The sequence below is a fragment of the Corvus moneduloides genome, chromosome 1 (assembly GCF_009650955.1).
Source record: "Corvus moneduloides isolate bCorMon1 chromosome 1, bCorMon1.pri, whole genome shotgun sequence".
NCBI classification, from domain to species: domain Eukaryota; kingdom Metazoa; phylum Chordata; class Aves; order Passeriformes; family Corvidae; genus Corvus; species Corvus moneduloides.
This window is the reverse complement of record NC_045476.1, coordinates 128,581,446-128,594,249: the sequence shown is the minus strand read 5'-3', so window position 1 is coordinate 128,594,249 and position 12,804 is coordinate 128,581,446. Positions and strand designations below refer to the sequence as shown.

Sequence of the window (12,804 nt, the reverse complement as noted above, 5' to 3'; positions counted from 1 at the left end):
CTTCTGACATTGCAGTTTCATCTGATATTAGACTGGAAGTGTAAATGAGGTGACCTTTATAAAGTTTTTCCTGGTGTTTTGTGGTAAGTGCTTCCATGCCTCTGCACTGAAATGTTTGTTTCCCTAGAAATTGACTCCTTTTATGTCAAAGTATTTTATTTCTAGCTTTGTTACAAAGCCGTTTAGATGTGTTGTGTTGTTTTATAAAATTAGTCTCTCTGTCCTGTAAAATAGTATCTCTGTGAACTGTATTTGAAATATTGTTCTCAACTTCAGAGAGATTATACTAATCCAAGATGCCTATAAATGGATACCCTTGTTAAAAGGTTATGGCACTGGAAATGGCATTCCTGATGTAATGAATGAATGGATCTTGCAGTAAGCGCAACGCCAAGAATGCCAGACTCTCAGGTTCCAGAGGGTAATGGTGATTAAACTTGGGCTTTTTTTGGCTTTGGTTTTGCTATTTTAAAACCATTGGTAGGGAAGGTACAATTATGTTATTGTAGATTATTAGTTAATAAATGGAGTACTGGTCTGCCATAAGTCCATTATAGGGATAGCTGAAGAGAGGGGCAGGCAAAATTCATGTGTTTGGCATTGTATTTCATGTGTACATTGAAAACACTTTAAAAAACAAACAAACGAAAAAAAGAAACCAAACAGAAACCAACCAAACAACCCAAACAAGAAAACACACACCAACCCCAAAACCAACTGTATAAGACTAAGTAGAAAATGTTGAACTATGATACAATAGTGAATGCTTTCCTTCCTTCCCCCTTGCACTTGTATTTGGCAAGTTAGATAACTTTCTATCACTAATGTGGAAAGGCACATCGGGACCTGTGATTCAGCTGCTTAAAAAAGCCCAATTGAGATCATGTGAGGTTTCCTTCCTCTGTTTTTCCACCTAATATCTGCACCACCACCTGTCCCTGAGCTGAACAGACTTAAAAATTTGATTAACAAAGCCTTCCCTGGAGCCTGCAGATGTTCAGTGAAATTCACACTCTGGTTACTTTTGTTTCTAAGCTTCAGAGGTGGAACTGGTACAAATACCAGTTCCAGCAGCTGCAGAGTTTAGCTCTCAGTCCTGCAGTGGTCAGCCTTGCGTGGGGAGGGCAAGGACGTGTTTGCTCTAAGATCCCTGTGACTCAGTTGTACCTGTCCGTTGGCTTGGGACATGATTGAACTGGAGGTGTTCCCAAAATAAAAGGTTTTAAATTGCAGAAAATGGGAAGTGTTGCTTTTGAATTTTCATTATAAGCAATATTCCTTCTTGGTTTTCTATGGAAATTGTGTTTTGTTGGTGTAGTTAAAAACTATACTGTTTGTACTATTTGTTGGTGATTTCAGTATTACAGGATGATTCCAATTCACAAGATCTTGATTAGATGGGATATTATCTGATGTCAGACACCAGATAGCTCTGGTGGTTTGAAGGAGACTGGCACATTTGTACTTGAGCTGATTTAAGGATCTTTTTTGTTGGAATCAAGTTTTTCCTCATGTGCTTAACCAGTGATGGCAAGTTTTCAGTTTTCATCATGTAAAAGTATAGAAATTAAGATTGGTGCCTATTAAGAATTAACGTTAGTTTACACACCTTGAGAGATAATGGAGGAACCTGGTTGCCTTTAAGAAAATTTCCAAAGTACACAATATAGTTTAAGTTATTCATATTCACCTCTAAAACCTCAATTATAGTTTCTGGTTTTAATTATTTATGCTTTTAATCTTACACTTGTCACACAGTCTGACTTTTGTCTTTAAGCATTTGAGACAAGATATGCATCAAAAGGATGTACTTAATCTGCTTGTATCATCAGGTTTTAATTTCTAGGTGATGGACACATTGTCTACTTTGCTGGCTTAGAAAAAGGCGGGAGGGGGGACTACCTGTATGGATAAGTAGGACTGAAAACATTTTGTTTTTACTGAAGATATACAGTTTGTAGGCTCCAAAGTTTCATTGCTTTGTACACTTTCTTTAAGACTTCCATTTTTCTGTGCTTCTACATCACTTTCTGTGCCTTTGCCAGCATACCCTGCAGTAGTGGTTGAGTTTGAATGTGGTCTGTGGCTCAGTGGCAATCTGTCCCTTCTTTCTGGGATTTTTTTTTAATATTTTGTATTTGGTTGTTTTCTGTGCTCAATTATTTTTTTATTTTAAAATATCCCTAAATATACAAACAGTTAAATATATTTCATATTTGCCATTTGTTTATCTGGTGTACAGCCATTTCACTCCATGGCCTTCAGTTTATACATAACAGGAGAATAAAATGCACTTGTGGGCTCGACTGTAATCCCCTTTTTACCATTGTAATTGGTTCATGTGACATCTGAGGAGTTTCCTTTGTTGTTTCTAGATACCATACACATAAAAATTGGGTAACTGTAGAATTTTTTTTTGTGAGATCTGTCTAGATTATGGTCACTTGCTGTTTACCCATGACACTTGCTTCAGAAGCTTCTGAGGTGCTTCAAATGATGCAGATTAAATCAAATAAGTTTTGAGCAATTCCATGGAATTGTCATAACGTACCTTTCAGATACATTTTTTAGATTTTGTTGACAAAAAATGCTACAACTTGAGTGAGTCTGCTAAGGCAGAATTTTCAGAGTAGGTCTGAGTAGAGTACCAGAGTATTGAAAGCTCAGCTAAGTAGCAACATTTCTTCTGAAACAGCATCCTGATTTCCCCAAAAAGACCAAACCAGAAACCTAAACACAGCCTATGTGTTCTATGCTGTCAGATATAGCACTTCATGTTCCTGAATAGAAGGAACCTGATTTCACCCCACAGATATCTTCTTCCTGGTGAAGAACATGAATATTTTCACTGTGCTTTGGAAATTCAGTTCTAGGAAGAGAAAGGTAAATGGTATCATTGATGAAATCACAGAGATTTTACTAAGAACAAGAAATGGCAAAAACATTTATGAGACTTTTGTTTCTTTCCCTCCCATTTGTAGCTTGAAAGAGATGCCTATGTTCAAGCATTAGCAAGATTTACACTGCTTACAGTGAGTTCTGGTATTACTGAAATGAAGCAGAAGAATATTGACACCATTAAAACTCTCATCACAGTGGCTCATACAGATGGAAACTATTTAGGAAATTCCTGGCATGAGGTACAAGTCATTTGTACTTAAACTGTAAGAAAGCATGTTTACTAATTTTAAACACAGTAGTGTGCTTGTTTGTGCATAAATACAGTGGGGTTTAGGTAAGTGCCGTGTCTGTACTTTTGTTGCATACATTATGCAGCCAATTAAAGTAGCAGAACATGTCCAAGTGAGAAATAAAATTGTGAGAGATGAATCCAGTACTAATTAAATTAATACTCATTTTAGACAGAAGAACAGATTGTCTGACCTCAAGTGTTTAGAATTCTTTTCTTCTAAAGATCTTAGCTTGTTTTTTACTATTTCAAGCTGCTTTTTGTTGATAAACAACTTCTTTATTCTCTGGAACAGATTCTGAAATGCATCAGTCAACTTGAACTGGCACAGTTAATAGGAACTGGAGTAAAACCTCGCTACATCTCAGGGACAGTGCGTGGCAGGGAAGGTTCTTTTACTGGAACAAAAGATCAGGCACCTGATGAATTTGTGGGGCTGGGACTGGGTAAGTAATGCAGATAAGAAGTATTTCATTTAACTGGTTTTGTTCAGAGATTTAAATTTGTTCTGTGTTTTGTGTGAGGTTCTGACAAAAGACCAAGAAGTTAGTCCTTACAAAACTTAGGCTTTGAGTAGGCTGATTCCAATTTCTGGAATATTTAGTTTGCTCTCTTATTATTGCTAGGGTGGGAAGTGTAAGAAGATTATATATATTATTCATTTCTATTAAAATACAGCTTTCCAACTAAGAATGGGTTGCAGATGGTATGACCTGATTTAATAATATTGCAACATTAGTGTGCCAAGTATTTTACCAAGCAAGCAAGTCAGTATGTGTAGGTTAAGCATCTGTTGTGGAGCTTTGTGAGAAATACACAGAATTCAAACCAAGTGGGAGATTAATTTAGCTTAAATTCTGAAATTCCATTTTTTTCCTATTTTGGTTACTTTGCTACTGAGTAAGTGCCTTTTCTAGGCTTGAGCACCAAGATATACTCCAAACATGAGATGATGTCTCTTATCTTCCTAGAAAAGCCTAAGTCTTACCTTAAATTATCTTTAGAAGGTTGGGGCTTTTGTTTATTTGTCTGTTTTAAATGGGAACACAGTTAAAGATATTGAGGTACAGGGTATTAGAAAACACTGGAAGTGCCAAAGTGAATATATAAGTCTATTTGACTGTGAGAGAGTTTCAGTTGTAGTGCGGTGCTCAGTGTCTCCTGCTGTTTGAACTTCACCCACAGCCAGACAAAAGCTTTGTCCCCTCATTTTTTCACTTTTTGTTTTTTTTTTTTTTTTGAGTAGTGATAATTTTTCTATTTTCCCTGATCTTAGCCCCCAAACTAGTCCTAATCATCCAGCTTTGTGTTCTCCTCAGACAGTTGTTCTTCTTCTATAGTCAGTCCTTTTTTTTCCTGTCTGCTCCCCTTTGGCCTGCCTCTGTGTACTCCCCTCACCTTGCCAAGCGTTGATGAAGGGAAAACTTAGGCCTGGAAGTCAATGAGTCTGCCAACACTCTCATGTACTGAGCTTCTTCCTGCCCTGCCAATATGCATCCTTCAGTTCAGTGTTCCCTGATGACCTGTGCAACTTGGCTACTTTCAAGTGCTGGCAGTTTCTCTACACTGCAGTGACTGGCCTTTAAAGGTTTTAAGGTCTAATAACTCAAGAATGTAAACTGTATTCAGGTGTCTCAAAATCATACTTGCTAGTAATTGGTATAGATCCAGCTTCTAAAGACCTTTTGCTGCTGTCAGTTACTTCTCTAGGGAAAATAGTTTATGCCCAAATACATAAAATGTTTCTCTCTGAATTGAATTTCTGGAATGCTTATTACAGTGCACATATGGAAATTTCACCATTTTCTTATTTTTTTTTAAATAATGTTGCTTCAATCTTATAGGAAAATGCTTAACTTGGTTTTCATGCACTAAAGGGCTGTTAGAACATTTTCTCAACTGTTCTAGTTATTTCACTTCTTTCCATAAATCCTTTTTTGCAGAAAGTTTAATTTTCTATGATTACTCGAAGGTATGCATTGGAACTATGGGTTTCAAGCAAGCTTTCTATAAACCTGGATTCCTGTGAAGAACACATAGTGCATATGTCCATATATACAGACACACATTTTACAGGAAAATGGTTGTTTAGAGTGAAGTTGCAGTCTGGTGACACAGAAAATCCATCTTTCAGACCTGCTTGCAAAATCAGATGTGGATAAGCAGCAGCACTCACTCTTCTTGCTGAAGTTAATGTGGTTTTGAAATAACAAAGATGGCAAAACCAAACCCAAAAGCTCCTTTGCTCATTTACTGCCTCAGCAAGGTTCAGGTGTGGTTCTTCAGGCATCTGCATTCAAATGTCTTCATCTCTTGTATTATCTTACTGTTGTGGCCCTTTTTTTTGTTGTACTTGGAAATTCAAAACATCACAAGCATGTGGGTTGTAAAAGTAAATGCACAAGCATCTGTTCTATTGCTTCTTTGGTAGGAATGTTGCCTTACTTGGAGCTGTAATTGTGAAATTCGCATTTCTTCTACTTCAGTTTCTGTTCACAAAGTTGGAAGACAAAAGCCTCTGCTGTGAGTAGGTCACAGCTGAAGTGTACTTCCTAGGTAACCAGAAATCCTCTTTGGACACTGGGAATCTGAGGAATCCCTTTTTCATAAAGCAGAGTTACATAGCTGACTCCCGTGTTTCATTCTAAAAGATTTCACAACTGTTAGAGTTGTGAAATCTTTTAGAAGTTAGTTGTGTCTGCTGTCTGTTCAGGTTTTCAGGCATTGAATTACAAGTCCTGCGATAATAAGGAATTCTCATGTAAGCTGGTAGAGTTGGTTAAGGTTCTGACTCCTTGGAAATAGCCCTTCAAATTCTCTTCGCACTCTGCTGCTCATTTGATAAATTTCTTCGCTGACTCGTTACCAAGATTCAAGCTAATTGACACTGGCAGCTTGTGTGTTTACAAGAGAAGTCTTGATCAAACCCAGTGGTGTTATAAGTTGCTGAAATATTAGTATGAGGTTACATACGTATGTACAGAAAAATCGTTCTATAAATGCCCTAGAAAAGTACTTCAGATAGGTCAGGTTATATAGATTTGACAGATAGTCATCTCCAGCCACCTCCAAATGTGGAAGGAGCACATCAAGACTTTGAGGCAGGCTGAAACACGAGGAGTTTTTCTCTCAGCAAACCTCTGAGAACAGAACTGCTTGCCTTCTTTCAGTCTCCTGTTCTTCTCTGTATTTCTGAAAAAAGAAAAGCCCTGAATAAAGGGTATGTGGAATTACCCAGAGTGATTGCAAGAATCCTGCTCTTTTTTTTTCATGGTGGTACAAGGGGAGTTTGGAGATTGCTAAAAATTTCAGAATTTTTCTCGCTGCCTAAGTTAGCAGTTTCTTCATATGAGCTTTCCCAGATGTGGGTTACAGTTTCCAGCCTCTAAAATAAATAATTGCTATTTTTATTTGTAGATATTTCTCACTATTTTGGGTGATAATTTTGCTGTAATTGAGATGTAGCTTTAAGATGGAGTTTTGGTGGAAGCTCTTCTTTGTGAATGATAAACAAAATCTTTTGGGATGGATTTACACACTTGATGCTAATTAAGCGTGAAAAATTCTCCTCTAAGCTGTATTCTCAATCATATGTTATATATTTTAAGTAGCAAGTTTACCAAAGATTCATTGAAAGATGGAGCGTAAAAGGTGATTCTTCTGGGTTTTATTTATAATCCAGATAATTAGGATTACACCAACATGCAACTGTTCACTGAGGTGGCCAGCTCATGCAAGGGAAATAAATAATGTGCTTCTCTTATTTGTGAATTAAAAATAAGTGGCACAACTTTTATTCTTCTTTCTCCCCAATCCAGTCTGTATTCTCTCTTACCCATTTTTCAATTTTTTTTTGCTGTAGTTGGTGGAAATGTGGATTGGAAGCAGATAGCAAGTATTCAGGAATCCATTGGTGAAACTAGCTCCCAAAGCGTTGTTGTTGCTGTAGACAGGTACTGTATTAAATCTGTTGTTGCCACCTGAAGTTTTTTAAGCAGTATTTGAATATCCTGTGCTAAGAAAAGGATCTTACTAATTTATTAATTTATTAGGAAGAAATACATAAAAACTAACCTAGAGAAGTGCTTTTCAGTTTGGGGGTGTTTTTAGGATCATAGATATTTTTGCAGGAAGGAGCAGAGCAAAGATTAGGCAAGAAGCTTTTTTACTGATAAAATTACTACAGAAGACTTGCAGAATGAAGTCTGCTGTAGTGTCTGTTGAATCTTGATTTGCTGTGTATAGTAACAGATAGCAAATCTCATTTTGCCTTAGTACTGATTTTTGTCAGACCCTTTTTCTCCTAAATGTTATTACTGCCTCCCTGCTTTCCTCTAGGTTATGTAGATGTTCTCTGAAATGACCAAAATTATTATTCCAGTCTTCCTTTCTATGAATCACATTTATTTTAACTGGATTTGGCTAGGCAGAATACATATTATGAACATTCCCTGTTTATATCATAGAGTAGAAATGTTCATGGATCTTACTTGCTCAGCATGTAAGAAATCAGAACATACAATTTTTTTTATGGTTGTCAAAATTGATGAAGAGGTATCATTTCGAAGGCTTACAAACATTGTTGTGGTTGAAGTACAGGCAGCAAGATCAATGTCGGTTCAATGAAAAGTTGTCTTGCAGTAAAATCACATCAAGTGCACTAGAAGCTTGATGCCAAACACATAATAGGTGTTTAGGTTTGCAGTGTCCCTGCAAACATGGGAAGTGTTTCAAATATCTGCTTGTCATGACAAATGGAAATTAGGCACTCTGGAGACGTTTGACTTCTGTATTTGGATCAGGGATAATAAAAACTGACAGTATTATCAGTATGTCTTTGCAATTACTAATTGTTTTTTAATAACTAAAGGTAATTAGAGGCTATCTATATATTGTTAAGAAAAACAAGACAAGGAAGTTTGAATACATTTAATAGATGCTTTTCTTAAGAAATTTTAACAATGTCTTTAACTGCACTTTACAGAATATTTACAGGATCTACAAGGTTGGATGGAAATGCTATTGGTAGGTTTTATCTCTTCCCTACCCCTCCCCACCCCTGTAAACTAAATCTTGGAAAAACACTGCATTAAAATCTGTGGTCATTTAACAGTGGATTTCGTTCGCTGGCTTTGTGCTGTGTCTATGGATGAGCTGCTGTCTGCTACCCACCCTCGAATGTTTAGTCTGCAGAAGATAGTAGAGATTTCTTATTACAACATGGGCCGGATAAGGTTACAGTGGTCTAGGATCTGGGAAGTTATTGGTGATCATTTTAATAAGGTATGTTCATGATTATAGTGCATACTCCTTCAGTTACTGGTACACATTAATTTTATTTTGAGATTTATTGGAAAAGCATGTGCTTATCTGAGTCATAGTGGTTTTTATGTCCTTTTCTGTAAGCTTGAACCAACAAAAACTGTAAAGCTGGAAAGACCTGTGAGGAGGCAGAGGTACACAGTATAATAAATGTAAAAACAGAAGTATACATTAAGTTATTTATCATAACCTGAGTCTAGAACTGGCTGCTGTTAGTTTTGTGTTATAATTTTGGGGGGGTGTTTCATGACACTTGGATTAAGAGGTTGTCTTCAAGTCTAAATTGACTGTTTATCAAATGAATGTTTGACATACATTTTTAATACAGCTGTTGAAGTCTTTTTTGGACAGCTTGCTTATTTTTAGGGGGTTTTAAATGCCAGGTTATTTAACATAGAACATAGCTGGAAGTAGTTAGGAATTATTGAATTGCATAAACAGTGTGGTTTCTGGAACTGACTGCTGTTTAGTTTCATTAATTTTCCAGTACTGCTTAGTTCTCTGTTATCAACTGCAAAGGCAGCTTGTGCTGAATCCATAAGAATTCTGATGCAAGCTTACTCTGCATTTCTATTCTACATTCTCAGGTTGGCTGCAATCCCAATGAAGATGTAGCTATTTTTGCAGTAGACTCATTAAGGCAATTGTCAATGAAGTTCTTGGAAAAAGGTGAACTTGCTAATTTCCGATTCCAGAAGGACTTCCTAAGACCATTTGAACATATCATGAAGAGGAACAGGTAATCACATAGAATTAACTGAACTGCCTGGGATCACAAGCATCAACTTTTGCAATTAATGTTTCAAATAGCCTTTGTAAAATCAGTCGTTAGAGAATTGTACTATTCTAATTGATTATGTAATTTAATTTTAAAAATTACTGTTTGTTATCCTAATTTAGGTCTCCTACTATTCGAGACATGGTTGTACGGTGTATTGCACAGATGGTGAATTCCCAGGCTGCTAACATTCGTTCTGGCTGGAAAAACATTTTTTCAGTGTTCCATCTGGCAGCTTCAGATCAGGATGAAAGTATAGTGGAACTGGCATTCCAGACTACAGGACACATTGTCAGTGAGTATGGACGATATTCAGACGTCATGCAAGTGTGTCACTCCAAGAGCCCAAGAAGCTTTGTTTGTGTGTGGACTCCATAGCCTGCATAGTAGAGCCCGCTGCATGTCTTGGAACCAATGATTTACACTTTCCAATCATTCCTCTGAGAAAATACTTACAGAAGTCTTGCAATAAGATTAGAGTTAACTGGCTTTCTTCATGCCTTTTGGCAAAACTTATCTCTTTGTAGCATTCTGTAGTAAAACAAGTCAGGCCTTAAGTAATTCTATTTAATGTGTACATTTTTGTTTAAGTGAAGTATTCCGGGGTTTCCCCTAGGAAAAATAAAAATTTAGCCATTTTACTAATACGTTGTTTGCCTATCTTTTTCTGTGTTTCTGAATTGTGCTTGTGTAAGGCCTGTTTAGGAGAAAGTGCTGAGCTAGGGGGCACTATGATAATTTTTTTTTCTCTCTCTCTCTCTATTCTAATCTAGATCCTAGGTTTTAAGGGATTTCTTTATTCAGTCTGAACCTCTGCAAGTTTATAAAACTATTTCAGCATCGATGAAGGACTTTTTTTTTCTTCAAAAGTAGCTATTTAAAAACAAGGCAACATGTTGCTGAGGAGGAGGTCCATCAGTAGATGTAATTCCATGCTTCATGCATCCCTCTTAAGCTCTGGTGACACAGACTAGTGTTAAACAGTAAGCCTATTGCTCTAGTCTTGCTTAACTGTTACATTTACCTGCTTTAGTCTAGATGCTACTCTAATTTACTTTAAACACTCACTGTCAAAATGAAATGCCCTCTGGGTACTTTTTTTTTTGTATTCCTTTTTTTTTTCTTTAGTTTTTATTACTACTCAGACATTTGACAGCACCGGTCAATGAACCAGCTTCTCATGACTTCTGTTACAGACAGTTCATATTAGAATTAATAGATTTTAAAGCATGACACTTTTTTTTCTCCTTTTCACACTTTTCTCTCAGCAATCGTGTTTGAAAAACACTTCCCAGCAACCATAGATTCTTTCCAGGATGCAGTCAAGTGCTTGTCTGAATTTGCCTGCAATGCAGCATTTCCAGATACCAGTATGGAAGCGATCCGCCTCATTCGCCACTGTGCAAAATACGTGTCTGACAGACCTCAGGTATAGTCTGTGTTAAGTGCTTTTATTAAAAAAAAAAAATTTATGCTAAACTTATTGTCTTCCCTTCAAGTTTCATGGATTAATGAGAAATGTACTTTATTCGGAAACAATAGGAGTATAAAATGCCACAGGCTTTGAAAGTATCAGCGATTTTTTTTTCTCCTTTTATTCCCCTTTGCCAATTCCTATCCACCCAGTTCAGCTGGTGACTAGTATTCCTGAGAGCTGCTGGAAATCAACATATCTCAGGATCTGCTCTCTACCGAGAAATGTGAAGAAATGGATAATGGCGTAGCCAAAAATGCTTGATATCCTCAAAATGTTATGGTTAGATCCTCACTTTCAGAGCTGTCTCTATAAAAATGAGAGCAAGAGACTCACACTGAACTGCAAGCAAAAACTGGTGCTTGAATGTATAAGCTTGTTTGTTTTTTTAAGTTTATTCTTCATAATATACTAAGCGTTACTTTGAAAAACACTTTCTCAGTGTTACAGTTTTGACTGCCAACTCATCTGAGGTATCAGGGATGATACTGTTGCAGGAGAGATCATTGTTTACAGTCCAAACTGTGTTTTATTTTGAAGATCTAACTTCTATGACTGTGTAACTCTGTGTTTCCTTCTAAAGGCATTCAAGGAATACACAAGTGATGATATGAATGTAGCTCCTGAAGACAGAGTGTGGGTACGAGGATGGTTCCCAATTCTCTTTGAGTTGTCCTGTATCATCAATAGATGCAAATTAGATGTAAGAACCAGGTAACAATCAGTATTTGTAATTCAAATTTTAAAAGACTTACTTTACACTTCTAAAATAGAAATACCTCTTGATAAATGTAATCACTGTAAAATGACTTAAATATGTAATTTGGGTGATACCACTGTGGAAACAACAAACACCTTTTAAATAGACACTGGAATACAAAAATGAAGTCTGTGTTCTGTACATTTGAAATTTTTGTTTTCTGTTACAATAAATAACAAAGTTATTATTGTAGCTGTTATTGCATTCTGTGTCTAGCCCACCCTGCTTACCCTGAGGATTTTAAAACTTACCCTGGGGTTTTATAGCATGATTCATTAAGTGGTTGAGGATTGCAGAAATGGTTAAAAAAGCAAAGGTGTACTCTAATCTCTTGTAAAACTTGCTTAATTTCCTGGAATATGATTTTCCCTTGTAAAGTGTATTCAGTTGCAGTTCTGATGTGAAATATGAGGGGTAGTGTACAAATAACTTTACATTTACACGTTGGCATTCAGGCTGTGCATCTGGACTCCCTTTATAGCTGGTGAGGGTTAGTAGTTGTTTCTAAACCTTCGTATTTTTTAACTGGAAATATTTGTTTATTAATTTTTGTGGCCCTTGGTAAAGAAGTTGGTTTATTATTTTAATTTTAAATTACCCCACTTCTCAAAAATATTTTTTGGCTATTGCCTGTGTCTATAAAGTGCTTTTTTTACAAGCTGATTTTCTACTTATTTTTTGTGTACTCATGTGCACGTATAATGTTCTCAATGGTATTTGAGTTAGTTATTGCTGCTGTAGTTGTACTTACTTGGTCTCGTTCGTGTCTTTCTGTAAATATTGGTAAAAGTTGTTCTCTCTTCTTTTCAGGGGCTTAACAGTAATGTTTGAAATAATGAAGACATATGGCCATACTTATGAAAAACACTGGTGGCAGGATTTGTTTCGGATTGTCTTCAGGATATTTGACAACATGAAACTGCCAGAACAGCAGACTGAGGTGAAAAAAAGTGGAGGAAGATAATTTACATGAGAAATAGATTTACAGTAGAAAACCTGTAATATAGGTTTGTCAAGTAATGTAGGGTAAACCTCAAATTTTGGACAGTAGACCTGTGCTTCTAGTATCCTTGTTTTGTTTTAATGGCATTCTGTTGGCAGGTGTTATCCCTTTTTTAGTTTTTTAAAACCATGTGTATAAAAGGCCTACTAGTTTACACTAGGAACAACAGAAGAATAGCATAAAATGCAATGTATCTAGGGTTTATAAGAAGAACTGTAGCTTTTACATGTGATGTTTGGAATCTGAGATACACAACATGCTCACCTGAGTGATGTTA

General features: G+C 36.4%; 1 protein-coding gene across 1 annotated transcript in view; it reads left to right on the top strand.

The window, feature by feature from the left end:
• The window catches only part of ARFGEF1 (ADP ribosylation factor guanine nucleotide exchange factor 1), an 87,230-nt gene that overhangs the window by 59,758 nt on the left and 14,668 nt on the right, over positions 1-12,804 (top strand). Inside the window, exons 21-30 of the mRNA XM_032127073.1 lie at positions 2,982-3,140; positions 3,486-3,636; positions 7,053-7,143; positions 8,175-8,215; positions 8,304-8,473; positions 9,100-9,251; positions 9,413-9,585; positions 10,559-10,719; positions 11,348-11,478; positions 12,335-12,464. Coding sequence (XP_031982964.1) covers positions 2,982-3,140; positions 3,486-3,636; positions 7,053-7,143; positions 8,175-8,215; positions 8,304-8,473; positions 9,100-9,251; positions 9,413-9,585; positions 10,559-10,719; positions 11,348-11,478; positions 12,335-12,464 — 1,359 coding nt within the window. The remainder of the gene's footprint in view (positions 1-2,981; positions 3,141-3,485; positions 3,637-7,052; positions 7,144-8,174; positions 8,216-8,303; positions 8,474-9,099; positions 9,252-9,412; positions 9,586-10,558; positions 10,720-11,347; positions 11,479-12,334; positions 12,465-12,804) is intronic.